Here is a 17,234-nt window from a genome sequence, read left to right as displayed (position 1 = left end):
AAAGTCACAGAGCTGAAGACCAAAGAGGATGAGCTGAGGAAGAGGCTGCAGAGCCTCCACAGCAGGGAGGATGAGGCACGGGCACGGTCCCGGGAGCTGGGGAATGAGAAGAAGAGGATCAAGAAAGGTATGGCTGGTTGCTATGGAGACAGTAGGGATGAGAGATGCATATACTCGATGATTTTGAATCAGTTTTCAAATTGGTATGATAGAAAGTTCTTGGCATCTTTGGTTGGGATAGGAACAGAACATGGTATTGGCGAAAAAGAAATGGTGAAAAGACATGAAGTGAGACTATGCCGGAAGCTGTAAACATTTCAGAAAGAAATTATGGCAAATGGTGATTATAATAATATGACTGATAATTATCATACTAATGATTGTAAAGATAGGAGGATGATGATGCTACTGCTGTAATGATCATAATTACAATATTACAAAGAAAGAAAAGAAAGAGCAGAAGAAGAAGGAAAGAAGAGTAGATAATAAAAAAAAGGTGGGGAATGGAGAAGAAGGATTTAAATACTGATATAGAATTTGATTGATATTCAGTCCTGATGGGGATTGCGTCCATCTTCCCTCTAATATTTTAGAAATTGACAACCTCTACGAGATGCGGCGTCAGATGAACGCCGAGTTCCAGGCCCAGAGCCGCGACTATAAGGAGTTCGTCGAACTCCAGCGGGAGGAAAATGAGAGGCGAAAGGAGGAGGAGCGGAGATCGCAGGAGGCCAATCACAGACGAGAATGGTAAGAGAGGGGGCGGAGACCCGCTCCCCATCACAAGGATTGGAGGTTGGGAAGGGTTGATTAAGGGTTGATTCTATACCGTACTGTCAAAGGCTCCAGGTGATGTTTTGCCATTGTGAATTCATTTGAAGTAGTTATTGCCCAGATATCCTTTTTTAGTCTTGAGTCAGATAAATATCCAGTTGTTCCTGGTCTTGTGGCCTGTGATCGAAGCTCATGTTTCCTGAAATATGAACCTGAAAGATTGACCTTCATTGCAGGGTGTTCTACATACAAATATGAAATTGTGTTTTCTTGACTCTGTCCAGTCTTATGTCAGTGATGATTTGTCTGTAGTGTTATGTTCACAGAATAATTCCAAACTATTAGATTTGATCTGTGTTCTGTCAAGGTTTTTTTTTTTTTTTTTTTTTTTTTTTTTACTTGCTTGGTCAGTTCCGGTAAACTGTATTTTTTGTGGTTTCTCCACAAATTTTTAAGGTGTCATTTTCAGGTTTAATAGTTCAATTGAGGATGAAGTTCAAATATGTATATCTATCCGTAAAGAGTTTACACAATGCCTTTAAAAAAATCCAGATTTCTCCAAGTACTACTGATACATTTTCTCTTTGGCATAATTTTTAATAACAAAACATTTAATCTGACTACTCCAAAAAACTCATTAGCTTCCCCAATGGTCATTACGTGCATATGCTCTTTGTATGCTGAGGGGCTAGTGTGAAGAAAAGATATGCATAAATTTTCTCTCTCGCCATTAACTGCTAATGTGTGTATCTATTCTCTGTGATGTATGTGTCCGTCTATATTTGCGTTTGTGGTGTGTTCTAGGTTTGAGTATGAGGTCACCCGCGAGCCGTTCTCCTCAGAGCGCCAGCAGATCGAATGTCTCATAGCCTACCTCAGCAAGCTCCTGCCGAAGGGGGAGGGGCACGGGTCCTCGGACGGGGGAAGCCCCCAGAGCGGGGCCAGCCCCGTGCCCTCCCTGTCCTCAGGTGAGCATCCCTGGCATTCCTGAGTATACTCAGGACTCGTCCTCAACGGGTTAAAGGGAACGCAAACCCAAAGAGCAGTGTGGATTGAGTAAAAGCGTTAACACTAGTAGAACACATCAGTGAAAGTTTGAGGAATATCGGACAATTGATGTAAAAGTTATGAATTTTTAAAGTTTTGGTGTTGGGACCTCTGGATGAGGAGACTAGTAGAGGTTATGATATATGAGTGGACAACCATATAAAGAAAATATAAAAGGAATTCCACAAAAAATTAACTTTTCTAGCAAAATGAAAGAGTACTTGACTAACCGCTTTCATAAGGCAGGGAGATAAGTGCTACCCCTAACATATGTCAGTATCAAGCTGATGGAATGTGTAATTTTCATGAAAAATGATTTTTTTTTACTGAATTCCCTTTATATTTTCTTTATATTGTAGTCCACTCATACGTCATAACCTCTAGTAGTCTCCTTACCCAGCAGTTCCAACTTTAAAACTTTAAAAATTCATAACTTTTGCATCGATTGTCCGATTTTCCTCAAACTTTCATTGATGTGTTCTACTGATGTTACTGCTTTCACTCAATCCAACTTGCTGTTTGGGTTTGCGTTCCCTTTAAAGAACCACAAATAGCCCCGGACAGCGAATATTATGTGCATCAAAAAGTGTATGCTCATCGGTAATAGTAGCACTATTACCTTCTGAAAGAGGCAAGTCAAGTGCTCTTTTATTATGTGAGAAAAGTGAAAGTATGTTGAATTTGCTTTATATTTTCTTTTTATTGCTCTATGCGTGTGAAATCAAAACTGCTGTAATAGTCTTCTCATCCAGCAGTGGCGGTACTGAAGCTGAAAATATGCATAACTTTTGAACAAATTGTCCGATTTTCCTCAAAACTTTCACTTTCTACTGATATTGCTGCATTCACTCAATCTACATGAATATTAAGGTGAAATTGTGTTCTATCTAAGTACATTGTACTTTAATATCATTATTTTATTTTGTCCATTTGAATATTTTCCCCGACAAAAAGGCTCATCACTGAGTCGAAGAGCTTCCTTCAGGGATGAGGAGGGGGCATTCACCATTCTTCGCAAGAAGTCAGATGACGACGATGATGTCTTTCCGGCGGCAACCAAGAAGAAGAAGGGGAAGAGAAAATCATGGATGGTGAGAAAAGCTGTGATTTCTTCTTCTTTTTTTCTTTTTTTACACCCTCTTTTCTGCTCTGGGGGGGGGGTTTCATCAACGAGTTCGTCAGAGGTTTTCACCGACAAATTTGCTATCAGCCAATCAGACGCAAGGATTTCAGTAGCTTTTAACAGTTGTCAGTGTAAATCACTGACAAAAAGTTTGATGAAACGGTCCCCTGGTATCCTCCGTTGAAGCAGTGTAAGCAGTGCAGGTCTGTGAGAGCTCAGATTTTAACCTTATCTCGGGTTTTTTTGCTCTTCCCCAAACCCCCCGTTTCAGTTTTTTTTTGCAGTTCAGATGCACTGAAATTTTTATAGTTTAAGGCATTTCAGACTTTTTCCATATGTTTCTGATTTTTCAGACTTTTTTTTTCTGCAAGGACTCTCACACCCCTGGCAGTGTAAACGATGATTGTAAATTGACCCCAAAAAATGGGGGGGGGGGGGGGTGCATGAATAACACTTGTCAGATAAAGATAAAGTACTGTAAAAGTGGAAATTTTTGCGGTGTTGAAATTTTCGCGCAGTTCGCGCAACCAGAAACTAGCGCGAAAATAAAAGCACGTGAATATTTTTGCTTGCCATGTGCTCCTGTGCGTGATGTCTTGATTCCGCGTAATTGAAAACACGCGAAACTCTTCTTGCCCGGCGAAGCGCGAAAAATTAGTCGCGCGAAAATATCCACTTTTACAGTAATCAAACATGGGATGAGACATCAAGCATGCCATTATTGAAACAGACATTAGTTTTGCCACCATTGCCACCACAAGAAAAAGAGGCAAACGAGTCGTTACCAAATGTACTGTAAATGGCATATATTTTGCACATTTTTTATTCGTGCAAATATGGAGAATTTGGTGCTACTCTGGAATTTCACATCACACAAAAAATATTGGCTGTGATCCCAACGTGAATGTGACGTAAACACGTACATGTGCATGTACTGGATGTGCAGTATGCAGTACGTGAACAATGTACTTGATCATACAATTTAGTAGGCCTTAAGTCTTGGTATTTGCTGTGTGAATAGATGTGTGCACTTCCCAATTTCTTTTTGTACTCCATGATCATAAATTTAACCACTCATGAAATAGTCGGGAAGTCCTGATTCACAAATACTTTGATTTGCTATATGACATATACAGTTCATGAATTCATGGACACGAATTGGGGCATATCACCATCTTGTGGATTGTGAGCATGAAGGTGCTTTATTGATTGGATTCTGCATGCTCCAATACCTCTTGTGCATCAGTTACATGCCTATGTGTACAGTAGATTGAGAAAGTCGTGCTTGAGTTACGCTTCATAAAGCTTTGTAAAACACAGGTCGCCTTGACTTCCTTGATGGGTATTTGTCTCACTAAAGAGTTACGTTGAGGATAGCCTGAAATCTCAATGTTGTGATATCTTGTTAAATGCATAGATTTACATATATGGCTTGTGATGTGAATTGCTGTACCAGTGGTATTGACAAATTCAGGTTTTTGATGTATATTCATCATTTCTGATGAAAGGTGATCATGGTGATGAATGTCTCTTGTTTTATTTCCATTATCGTAACGGTGATCATTATTATCAACATAATTGTGCTTTTATGAACCACAATTATGTGATTGGTAGATAATTTGCCACGTTATTACTGTTAAAGGGATGGTACAGTATTGGTGGAGATGAGAATTGGGCTTTTAACTTTTTGCAACATACCAAGAAAGCACTTATGATATAGTACAGAGCATACCATTTTAAGAGGAATTCAAAGTTTATTTCATGAAAATCGTGTTTGGAATGACTGAAACATCCAAAAACAAAGTAAAACAAAGTGATCGTAAAAAAAGTGTGGGTCCCACACTTTACTAGAATTGCTCTTTTTTGGATATCTCAGCCACTTTAAAACCAATTTTCATCAAATAAAAGTTGAATTTCTCATAGAATGATATGCTCTTACTTAGTCTTTCATATTTCATAAGAAGTTTCTCATTATGTCGCCAAAAAATGTTAGAAACCTGAAATTCGGTCTCAACCAAAACTGTACGATCCCTTTAATACTTGTGAGAGATGTTAGGGAAGTGCACTGGCATCAGAAGTTGTAACAGGCATTGTGAAATCCTCTGCCAGCCTTTCCTAAAATGTCGTCGTCGTAAGTGTAACTTCTCCGCCCTTTCCCCCACCAAACCCTTGATCCTTCCCAGAGCAAACCGCTGAAGCATTCATCGACCATCTTCAACCAGTTTGCCTCCTTCAATCTCTCACCCCCGTCCACCACTCTGGAAGTTGGGGAGGCCCTGCGCAAGCTACAAGCCAAGCTGGTGAGATAGAGGGGAAACAATTTCAATTTCAGTTTTATTTCCAGTTTGTTTGTTTTTTAATTTCAATATAATTTGAATTGTCAACATCATTTTCAATTCCAACTGCAGTGTTAGTTCTAAATCTTATTTCAAGATCACTTTCAGTTTCAGTATTTAGTGTAAATTTAAATTTAAATTTCATATGTGATATCAAATTCATTTGCAGGGTTTGATTTAAGTTTTAGTTCCATATTGGTTTTTAATTTCAATTTCATTCTAAATTTAATGTGCTCTATTGGGCAAGAATAAAGGAAATTTTCTGGTTTCCAAGAACATCCTTTGAATTCTACTGGTGAGCATGAGTTGTGATTTAAGTTTGTGCACTGGTAAAAGGACAGATATATCCTGATATTGTGAAACAGACTAGGTGCTCAGGAAGAGCAAGCGAATGGTTCCCTGTGTGGGTTCAAGTGTGTGGATTAACTTGTTTTTATTTTCCTTGTTCCCCCACAATCATACAGCAAGACTTTGAGGATGCTGCAGCGAGCATTAAAATAGCTCATAGTGCAATAGCACCAGATGCGAGCACAACGTCTTCAGTGTCATCAGGCATTGTTGTGACGGCGGATGTTGATGACGTGTCGGACAGGTCAGAGACTGAGATGCCTGACATCGACCTGCGTGATGAATCTTGGCGCGCTGCCGTCGCCGAAGGCAACGAAACGATAGACTGCGAACAAAGTGACGCTAGCAGTATACGAGAGCCGAGCGTGGCGGGAAGTGTAGATAGCGAGAGTTTATATTCCGCCCACGCTGCAGCGTCGAGCGCGTCAGATGAGACGGACAGCGTGCAGCAAGAGGGCACCGTGCGGAGCGACAGCACGACCGACGAGTGTGGGAGCAGCAGCAGCGAGGATGGCAAGGGAGCGGGAAATGTGACGGACGACAGCGAGAGCACGGTGGTCGCCAATGAGGGAGAGAGTGGCCACAGCTCCCCAAGAGAGGCCGGCAGTTTGCGAAAGGGATTGCACGAAGTCTCCGAACAACCGAAAATTGATCCCGTGCCGCGAGACCAGGAGGAAGTGGACAAGGACAGGGAGGACAGTGGGATGAGTGATCCTCCGGAGACCGAGTCCCGCAAAGGTGGGATCGTTGATCGGAAGAACGAGAACCTCCGACTGATCGTGAAGAGGCGCGAGAAGGACACGGAGCAATCGAAGGCCGAGCACGTCCCGTCGCCGTCCGAGTGCAGCAGCGATTACGCATCCAACTCCACGGGGAGTGGCGTTTCCACGCCGACAGACAATATTCCCATCTCTAGGCCCGGGGATACCCACCCCCTGGCCGGCAAGCAGCCTCCAGCCTACGACCCAGATGTGGTCATAGGGATAGGATTCGGCACCCGTGATCTTGATGAATGAATTACATGTAACTCAGGTCAATGTGTGACTGTTTTGTATGACTACCTGAAACGGTATTAAATCTGACTTTGTGTGAATGTATTCCATCGATGACCGATCGCTTACTCCGATCGGAACAAAATATGCACGTGAGAGGGTGTAAAAAGGGGGTGATGAATGCCGCTTTCATTCCCCATGAGCCGTGAATTCCACTGTGGTCCCTTTTGGCCCATTGCAAACAATATGCTTCCTTTGGGCATCGTGAGCTGAAAGCGGTTACTTGTGAGCCCCCCTCACCTAACAAGAATTTATGTAATGTATATTTCATAATGCTGAGCAAATAGCTTCTTCTCACTTATCAAACCAACTTGATCACTTGATCATGAAGGTTTTCATATGTTGTGGTTTGAAGAACACTAAAACACAGAGACAAAACTTTGCCCTGTGGGGCAAGAAAAATGTATTTGCTGTGACAAGAGTCAGTTATGTCAGTTCTCTTTGCAACAAGAGTCCAAGATATTTTCTGTAGAGAAAAAAAACACACCCAAAAACAAAGAATACACTGCTATTCTTGATTCTGCTTTCCATCTTGTCTCTCATCGAGACGCATCCATCTTTATACAATGGTTTCGCTCGAAACAAATGTGTCAGTTTTTGATGAAGTCGGGAATTTCCTCCTAGTGGTGATTACTGGATGTGAAATTTGCATCGTTGATGTTGAGTTTGTTTGCTCAAGTGCATCTCTGAGAATGCTACATTGATCCTGCTCAGCTAGGTCCACCCTCTGCTCTTTGGCCACACATGGCAAAGAGAAACGAACCGTTTCTTCTGCTGGTATGTTTGATCTCTGTCAAAGCATTCTGGAGAAGAAGTGATGAGAGGGAGGAGCAAGGGAGAGGGTGGGGCACAAAAAAAAGAAGAAGAAGGTAGTTGCAAAAGTTTGATGGGCATGATAGGAAAGACAGAAAAGAAGGATAATCATTGCATTGAGTGCATTGCTATGGAAAATGGTAGAGGTACACATATTGCACAGCTGTGTCAGAATGTACTGGTATGCGTACTTCTTTTTGAGTCATCAGTAAAAAATTTTAAGTTTTCCAAACTCAAAACTGCCTGAACACTGGCTGCAAAGTGAGTGGATCTGTGATCATTAATACATGATCAATAGCATTTTCAAAGTCTTTTAGCATTACTTGTGTACTGCAGAATTTTTTGTAGCACAAAATGACTACGCAGGATGTTGTTTACATTGTACGTCTCTGTCAGTTCTCTCTTCTCTCTGTCAAAGAAATGTAATTAAAAGTTGTTGTTGTTATTTTTTTTTTTTTTTTGAGAGAGAAAATTATCATTGCCACCCAACAATACCTATTGAATTGTAGAAGACCTTTGTATTGTGGCTGGATGTGTCCTTGTTGTTTTTTCTTAACGTTGGTGGGTCATGCATGTCTTTCAAAAACCCCATCAGATCAGTCGTTTTCGATGTCTGAATTATCAGCCATGTTTTTATCTAGATGTATCACCCTTTCGTGGGGCAAAGTATGTGATTCATGTTGTTAACTGTTGTGGACCATAGAAAAAAAAATCAGCATTGACTTTCAAAGTCTTAACGAATGAATTCTCAACCAGATGCTGAATATAAGTTTACTGATTATGTTGCATGAAATAGTAATTTGTGCACTTACTTTGCACCACCTATGAGGTAAAAATGCCAAGGTGTGAAGTAAAAAGAACAACAACAAGAAGTACAAGTAAATGCAATGGGCGGCATAGAACTGCAAACTTGTGTTGAAGTAAAGTTTTATTGTATGCTGTTAAAAAGAAATGCAGTTTCAGCAAAGTTTCTAAAGAACGATATGAACTTGTAACTGGTTAACTACCAATGTGTTGTGTTACAGCTGAGAAAGTCAGTCTTCTGAAGATGATTCTATTCTCCCAGCCACACATAGATTCTCCCCGCCAGAGTGACAACTACAAGAATACACATTTAGAATTGGGATATGCTGTTTTGCGTGAGTGTTTGGATGTACTTTTCCTGCATCTCAGGAAGCACACACATGCAAAGAAGCAAGTCCCCTATGACTACGAGTGACTAGACAGTAAGGATTAAAAAAAAAACGTGCCTTAGCTAGGGGTCTGCAAACTAGAACTAGGTATACTGAACCTCTCTTGGGAACCATGAATAGATCCACTTTATCTTACAGTTTGTATCTGTAGATGATGGAAATAATTTGCCAAGCTCAGAGCTGCCAAGTTTCCCTAATTCTGTTTCAAGTGATCTTTGTCCCTTAGTCTGCTGGAGGCTTCCTGGAATATTTCAGTGATCTCTGTCCCTTAGTCTGCTGCCTATGGGGGCTTCCTGGAAGATTTCAGTGATATCTGTCTCATATATCTGTCCCATAGTTTGCTGGAAGCTCCCAGGGAGATTTCAGGGGTTTCTGTCCCTTATTCTGCTGGAGTTTTCCAGGAAGATTTCAGAGATATCTTTCTGTCTTGACGTGAGACCAAAGTGTCCTCCCTGATGTACGAATTATTCCCTGTTCGAGATTTGCATGCAAAGACACAAATATCCCTGGTGTTGGTCTGTGGAATCTCCCTGATGTTGAAGAGTGAACGTTTTCAGCTCTTTGAGGTTGGATGTCTGGAGAATCCGATGGGATGGAAAAAGGAGAAAGACTGGTATTCATCTCTTGTCTTCACTGTCTGGTGTTGACACATGAAATGTGCTTATGTCAGAATTATGTCTGTGCGGGTGATAGTGTGTATGGCATTTGTTGTGTAAAGTGTATGAGTCTGTGTCTGTGTATTGAACTGTGGTGTAAGGTGTAAAAATACACCACCATGCCTTGGTCACAGCCACAGGTTAGGTATCTGATGCAAGCAGAATGCTGCACGTGCAGGACGGGTGGTACTGTAGGATGTGTCTTGCAAAAATTGGCTGCGCTGTAAAAAGAATTATCCGTGTCATGTGGCAAATGCCCTATAGGATCTACACTTGTATGTATAGAGAAGATGTTCCTCATATCAGGTTTAGTTTTATTGCCTCTTTTTTTCTTTTTTGTTTTGGTAATGTTAGACATGGGCCCCATTTCATGAAAAGTTGATATGATAGCAACTCTTGCTGGAATGGCAATTGTCATAGTAACGACAGGAATCCAGCTTCCTGATTGGCTGTTGCTATTGGAAGTTGCCATTCCAGCAAGAGTTGCCATCCTAACATCGTTAATGAAATGGGGCCCTGATGTGCATTCCAGGCACTTTGCAGATTTGTAAAACTAAAGGCTGCTCACATCATGGCATGTACTGAGTAGCAGTTTCTCCAAATAAGTTAGATGTGAATGATACATCTGCTTACCATGATTAAATTGCCAAGATATGCATTTGAAATGCCCTGCTTTCCATAAACATATTTCAGCAAAGATGGCATTACTTCTTCACATCATAGTGACACCACATCATTTTTTTTAAAGGCATGATGTTTGCAGTACTGAAAGGAAATACTGAGAAGTATTAAGAAAATTGCACAAGACTTGGGAGATATTTATAAGTTTTGTTTTTAATTTCTATCATGATCAAGAAACAAGATTCTGACAGAAGTGGTTACTTCTTGTCAACCATGAAATGTTGGCTTTGCTCTGAGGCATGTTTTTGATGATGATGGGCTTATTCCTAAAACAAAAGAAAACAAAACAAAAGAAAACAAAACAAAAGAAAACAAAACAAAATAAAACAAAACAAAACAAAAGAAAACAAAACAAAACAAAACAGTATTAGGAAAATGTATTGTATCAACCGGAAAAAAAACAACTACACAAAACAAAAATTCTTCTTTTTTTTTTCTATTTTTGAAAGATCAGAGTTATGCAATTTCTTAGTCATAAATTTTCCTCCAAACTTTTTCGATGGTGATGAAAGAATGCAAGCTTCATCTTTGTGTTTGTACAGGACAGAGACTACTGCTGTAGTTTTGTTTGTTTTGTGGTCTTTTTGTGGTCTTAAATTGGCAATTTCTAGTTAGCATCATGCTGCATAGGAAAGTTGATGAGTGTGGGAGGGCTTGTGTGTGCACAACTGACATCAGTGGTATTACACAACCCAACGCAAATGAATTACTTTGCCGTGAAGAGTTTGAACAGTGAGATTGAAAAGTTGAACAGAAATTCATCTTGAGAGGTGGGCTGGTGTTAATCTGGCTTGGAGGCGCATATATTATGCACGAGGGTCAAAGGTCATGCTGCAGCTGTACCCCTTCCAGTGGACTTGCATTGCTTTGGTAGATGCTGCATTCTCTGAGACGTATGTGTGTGTGTGTGTGTGTGTGTGTGTGTGTGTGTGTGTGTGTGTTTACCTCTGTCTTATTGTACGCATTGAAATGCTATTTTTTGTTCCTTTTTTTGAGCCAGAAGAGACGTTATGTACATTTTATGAGAGAAAAGAAATGATCCTTATGAGTGGAAGGGATGTATGCAAAAAAAAAAATATTTGTATGATGTTAATGTGGAAAAGGTTTCAGATGTGTTTTAACTACAGATGTATGGCTGTGATGATTTTTAAGCTTGATTAACATTACAAAAATATTTCTTGTTCATAGACTAATTCATTTAGTCAGTCCTAACATTATTGGTCATCAGTCACTGGTCTAGGATTTTGGTATCAAGGCTTTTTTTCTGTTTTCTTTTGGATAATATATGGTAAAAAGGAGAGGCATATTTTTAAGAAGGCATCTATTTTTGCCCTACAAAACATGGCTATCTATTTTTCATGTATCGGCAATTGTATTTTTTGATAATCAGAAGATTGGAAGACATGTAAACATTAATAATGTTTGGTATTGGAAAGATGTACAAACTCTTTGCCCCCTTTTTCTTCTCTCCTCTCTTTCTTTCCTACATTATCTTTTTATGGTCATACCTAGGTTTTTTTTCTGCACCTGTTTATGAAAGAGATTACATTGAAGTATCAGTTTTGGTATTGATTATTTGAAACTTGGTTGTTTTTGCACCTGTTTATGAAAGAGATTCCATTGAAGTGTCAGTTTTGGTATTGATTATTTGAAACTTCAAAAGGAGAGAGGGACACTGTCATACCGTGGATTACAATGCTCCTGTAACAATATTGAAACTGCCAGCCAGAGCTCCATTGTATGTTCAAGGCACCGATGTTTGTGGCCATGCTGATACCAAGGGTGATTAACGTCACTTTGCACAGAAGGATGATTATGCTTGCTTCCAAAAATTAAGGCAGTGCATGTCTTACATTAGTATGCACACTGATTAGCATGAGTGGTTTCCTGCCATTTGCAATAGATTTGTGATGGAATCCTTTTTTCTGCTGTACTTGACTTACGTAAACTGTGGGAGCTAGTCATAGATTTATAAACATCTTGCATACAAATTGTTTAGTCATTGTCAAAAACTGCAGTCTATATTTGCTGGTAGGAAGGAGGCCTTTTCTTCAGGACAATTATTACGATTATTGCTATAATCAGTGGCATCATTGTTATGGTTATTATTATTACTATTATTTTCATCATTGTTATGCTAATTATTTTTGTTACATGTTATCATTGTATTTTTTATTTGCATTTGAATATTTCAAAGAGTGTCAATACTGTACGAGTATGTCCAGGTACCATGGTATCACATCAGCTTGAGATAGGACACTCATTTTTTCTTATAGTGCCAAAAGATGACTAGAGTCCTTCTTGCACCGATGTTGATGAAGTAATGCCCAAAATAGGTTTGCAGAGCTTATGAACAAATAGAGTTTCCCCCTTTTTAAACAAATTTTTATTCCATCGTCTCCTCAAGGAGGTGCATTTTCCCACACACCAGTTGGCATGGTTACCGAGTGCTCAGTAATACCTCTCATCACCAGAAAGCAACTTGCTCGCATATGCAAATTTTGTATACTCATCACAGGGGGCATTCTTGTAGATGATAACTTATGATCTGTTCTTATAGGAGGTCTTGTGCATTGGACATATTGTTTCAAGGATATTTTGTGACGATGCCACAGAAGTGGCTTTTCGTCTTCGGTGAAAGCAAATCAGTACATTTTTGATGTACCTTTGCAGAAGGAAATTGAGCAAATGCATGTTTTACATTGTATGTTTTATGATTCATGTTTAGAGAACCTAATTTTGCAATGTGTATGATATTTCACTCTTTTTGTGTATGACTTCTAATTTCAGGTATGTCTACTTATGATGATGATGAAAGTGCGAAGAAGAATGTTTTATCAATGAAAATTACAAAAGCCACTGGAATGTGTGGACAAGTCTTTTAAAAGCTTTTTACTGCGCAGACATGTTTGTATATATCCGTATAATCTGCCAACTGTACGTAGTTGCATTTATATCAATTCCCTATTTCAGCCTGTGTGTCCAAGTAAGAGTATTTAAAGTTGTTGAACTAACTGGTATGTATTAAAGTGGATGGCTTTTGATTTGAGTTGAGGGGAATCTGTAATGCCATAGGGGAAAAAAATTATCAATTTTGTGAACATTCACGGCATTTTGAAACTACTTGTTCAAGGTACTTCAAGTGGATAAGAGATTGTGCACCACTTTATGCAATATTATACAAGTATCGATATTATTTGTCTGTGGTTGTGACAATTTGGCATTTACATTTGCTATGTTGATGACCATAGTGGCAAGAAGACGTCACCTGTATGGAGTGAAAATTGTTTATCTGTCACGACAGATCAAATTTGCCAAATGGAGGGAAAAAAAAAAACCCAAAACAGTGGGGATAATCTCACAGGGAGTGAAGCACATGAGTGAGAAGTGTCACTGGAGAGTTGACTTGGAACTGTGTTAGTAATGCCACTGGAATCAGCCAGACTTTATTTGAATCTCACAATTAGCTTAAGGCATCACCCCAAAGATGACTTTTTTTTTTTTGAATTGAAGAGTGTCATTGAAGCCAAAGTTGGGACTAACTTCAATCTCCTATAGCTATAGTGGCTATGGACAGCGTGGTTGAAGGTACAGTGTAGCAGTCATCCTATGCAACCTCTCGTACAACCTTTGAATTCAATACTTTGTTGGTTAAATGGTACATATCATCAAAACACACATGTCTACTCCAAGAATGAACTACTATCCTCATCTGTGTATGGATGCAAATTATATAAATGTCTGTGGAGTTCTCTTAAACATTTGGCGACCGTCACAATGAGAAATATACCTCACTTTCCAAATATGTTTGATGACAGATGCGCTGGTTATTGGTGCGAGTTAATTCAAATCCTGGCTTCTGCCCCCCCCCCCCCAAAAAAAGGTACCTTTTCTTAGTTCTCTTCCACCAGATCAGAAGTCTTCAACAGGCTGCTTGTAAACTGGTCATTGCTTGCAGCCTGGATACCAGGAAAACTGCCATTATTCATGATTAATTGAACATTTTTTCAAGCAAATTTCAAGCAAGCACTCAGTCGACAACATTTGTAAGGAGGAACAGGTTTAATGCTGCTGAATGAAGGTGAAACTTGAATGTGTAGCATGTGCAGAAGAAAAAAAATGAAGAAGACTTTGATTCATAATTGTGATTTTAGGTGGTAGAAGGGCTTTCAAAGATATTCTCTTTTTTTTTTGCAACTAAAATGTGAAAGACTTTAATGTATGTTGTATTATTTTACGTATGTCGTAGAAATACATGTTGTGTGTTCTGCCCTTGACTATCATATTGCGCACAAATACTGTTTTGATATGATAATTAGGTTCCAGATGATACATGAGATCGCGGGCATGCTGTGCAAATATGTATGTTTTTCCCCCTTTTGTGTAAGAGGGTCTAGATCTGAAGGGCATGATGCTACAGTTCATGTTTTGATAGAAGTCTATGTGTACAGTCAGACAGTAGGGAACTTTCGCAGGCACGACGCAGCCGCTAGTTGAGCGTGCTGTGTGCAAAATTTACTTCCGCGCATGCTCAATTTGGAAAAACCTCTCGTCGTGGGGAAAACGAGAATGGTTCTCGGCCAAAATACATTTGTAGCGTCCGGTGCCGATGTTGGGCACAATTGAGCAGCCAGCCAATCAGCGATCTTGTCTCGACTCGTCGTGAAACTGCTTAGAAATGGGGATGGGAGTCCGAGTGCGGGGACGGTCACAGCTGATTGCTTCCGTGTCCTATAGGTCTTCCCCTCATGTAGCAAAAGTTCCCTACTGTCTGGGGGGTGCCAATTGCTTCGTGCAGCCACTAAAATGTCCCCCACCCCGAACAATAATGATAATAAAGTAAATAAATGAATAGAAGTCTCTAGAGAAATAATGAAGGAGCCTGCGTATAGTGGCCACCTTGTCAGTGCAGCCAGCAGCCACCCCATCTGTGTCCTGTGTCAACATTGCACACTGTTTGTGGTGGCTTCTGGTTCAGAGCTGTCTGTCGGCATGCCGAGATGGTTTTCCAGCTGCGCAAAAATATCAGCTCTGATCCTGACCATCATGGGATGTGCATGCATACATTTCTCTGTTTATTACTGTCCTCCCCATTCACGAATTTAACTACTCATGACATTGTCGGGAAGTCCAGAGTTGCAAAGAATTAGACTCACTAAAAATATGGCGTATACAGTATAGTGGCAGCCCTGTAGTGGCCGCCTGCCTATAAAGACCACCTGTTTTAATTGCCATTTGTACAGGTTGGAAAGGACGTGCTAATATTGCATGTCAAAAATGCGCTGGCTCGATTGGCTGGTCCTCCTCTCACTGTTGCAATTACCATTCCTCGCTCTCGTGTAACATCCATCCTTTGATTGACGAGAAAAATACGTACTGCCAAGCCATGGAGTGCAGGCCAACTGACTTGTGCTAAATTGAACTTCTGGTAGGACATGTGATTTTTTTATTCGTGCTGATGATGGCGGTATCTATGCTGGACCTGAATGTTGTGTTCCGTGTGAGCAGTATGTGAAGGGGAGGACGACTCACACGAAGGGGTGGATTGTCACACTCCCGGTTTCTGTCGAAAGTGTTTTTTTAATAGCAGGATGTGTACCCAGCACCACTTGTATTGTTAGGTGAGGAGGCTGATATCTTTTGGATTCTTGACATTTGCAAAACTGCCTCCAAGAATAAGAATACAATGTATACAATGTGCAAAAGGTATATCCTTCCAAGGGTGAGTGAATGGGGAAAAAAAGAAGAAGATTTAGTGCTGTGATTGTGAGTTGGGTTTACCGTATGAAGCTGTGTGATGCGGGATGTTTTTCTTCTTCTTTTTCTTCTTTTTCTCTTCTTTCTACGGAAGGAATCATTCCTGTTAAGAATGCCACTTGGACGATGTTCAGGATACACAGCCAGCCAACCACTGAATGCTATGGAATTCAAAAAGAAAATAAAAATGTTATATGGATGTATGTATGTATGTATGTATATGTATGTGATGAGTGCTGTATGGCATCATGTGGAAAAAAAAATATATGTAGAGATATATCATTAATATGAATGACATAATTATTATTACTATACTGATGATATGAAAGAAGACTGAATAAAAAATATGAACTAAATTTCCTAGATACGATTGTTCTTATTTGCTTCTTTTATAGTGTCTGCCTCTAATAAGAGTTGCATAGCTGAAGTTCTGTGACATGAAGAAGTGTATGCATAATGTTTAATATGCTGTGTTCTACCAGGGAGGGGGCCCATCTACCTGGTTCTACCAGTATCAGTGTAATCAATTGTTATTAATTGATCTTCCATGTCCACTGAATTTAAGTGGATTGCACATTTCAATATGTACACACATACATGTTATTGAACAAATATGTATGCAAACGTACTAGTACCCTGTATATAAATATTCTGTAGGTGGGCAATGTCAGTAGTAAAGCATGCATTTGAATGGGATATAATATACAATGTGTAGTTGAAAACATTAAGGAGACACAAACAGTCTCCCTAAAGTTGAATCCAAAGTTTTATGGATAAATCTGTCTATCTATCTATCTATTTAGATATCTAGATATATCTATATCCATCTACCTATCTATTTATCTAGTACAAGTACATACATGTATAGCATACTAGTACTCTAGGGATTTGATCTACTCTCTCACAGAATGAAGACAGTTTTTAAATTTAAAGCAAATACTGTATTACACACAATGTAGATACATGTAGCATACCACAGCATAAAAGTTTCATTCTTCAACTTTGCTTTATGGCATGGCATCTTCACTTGCACGCCGCAGATTATACACCCTGGTAAGCACTACATACATGCATACACATACATACACACATACACACACACGAACACACACAGAAATATACATAGGGCCTATAAATCCACACAAACATAAACAAAATAGTATTTCAGACACAAGTAATGAGTCACTGGTATACGGTTTTGTATTTTCAAGATTCTCTTTTCCCTGTATCTGTGCAGATACAAAAGCTGCACATAATAATTGTCAAGAACAATCCATTAGGCATGATGATAAAGAAAATGAAACAGACTCGACAAGAAAAGGAAGTCACAAAGTAAAAAGTTCAGCAATTGTGTGCTCACATTTGTACATCTTTTGTAATCTGGAGACTCTTGTGTTTGAGAGACTCTTGATTTTACTACTGGGGTACTGACTCTTCACCCACTCCTTCCTGGA

At 39.6% G+C, this 17,234-nt stretch overlaps 1 protein-coding gene across 1 annotated transcript in view; it reads left to right on the top strand.

Moving 5' to 3' along the window:
- The window catches only part of LOC139725882 (uncharacterized), a 23,683-nt gene extending 16,413 nt beyond the window's left edge, over positions 1 to 7,270 (top strand). The window contains exons 5-10 of the mRNA XM_071636959.1: positions 1 to 127; positions 594 to 750; positions 1,579 to 1,742; positions 2,776 to 2,912; positions 5,128 to 5,244; positions 5,745 to 7,270. The exon at positions 1 to 127 is cut by the window's left edge and continues 12 nt beyond it. Of these exons, the coding sequence (XP_071493060.1) occupies positions 1 to 127; positions 594 to 750; positions 1,579 to 1,742; positions 2,776 to 2,912; positions 5,128 to 5,244; positions 5,745 to 6,644 (1,602 nt within the window). The 3' untranslated portion in view covers positions 6,645 to 7,270. The remainder of the gene's footprint in view (positions 128 to 593; positions 751 to 1,578; positions 1,743 to 2,775; positions 2,913 to 5,127; positions 5,245 to 5,744) is intronic.
- The last annotated feature ends 9,964 nt before the right edge of the window (positions 7,271 to 17,234 follow it).

This window comes from Diadema antillarum, unplaced genomic scaffold, assembly GCF_040938485.1.
Source record: "Diadema antillarum isolate AM-2024a unplaced genomic scaffold, OU_Dant_1.0 seq00000063_RagTag, whole genome shotgun sequence".
In the NCBI taxonomy this organism is placed as follows: Eukaryota; Metazoa; Echinodermata; class Echinoidea; order Diadematoida; family Diadematidae; genus Diadema; species Diadema antillarum.
Note: the sequence above shows the minus strand (reverse complement) of the source record. Positions and strands in the feature narration are given on the sequence as shown.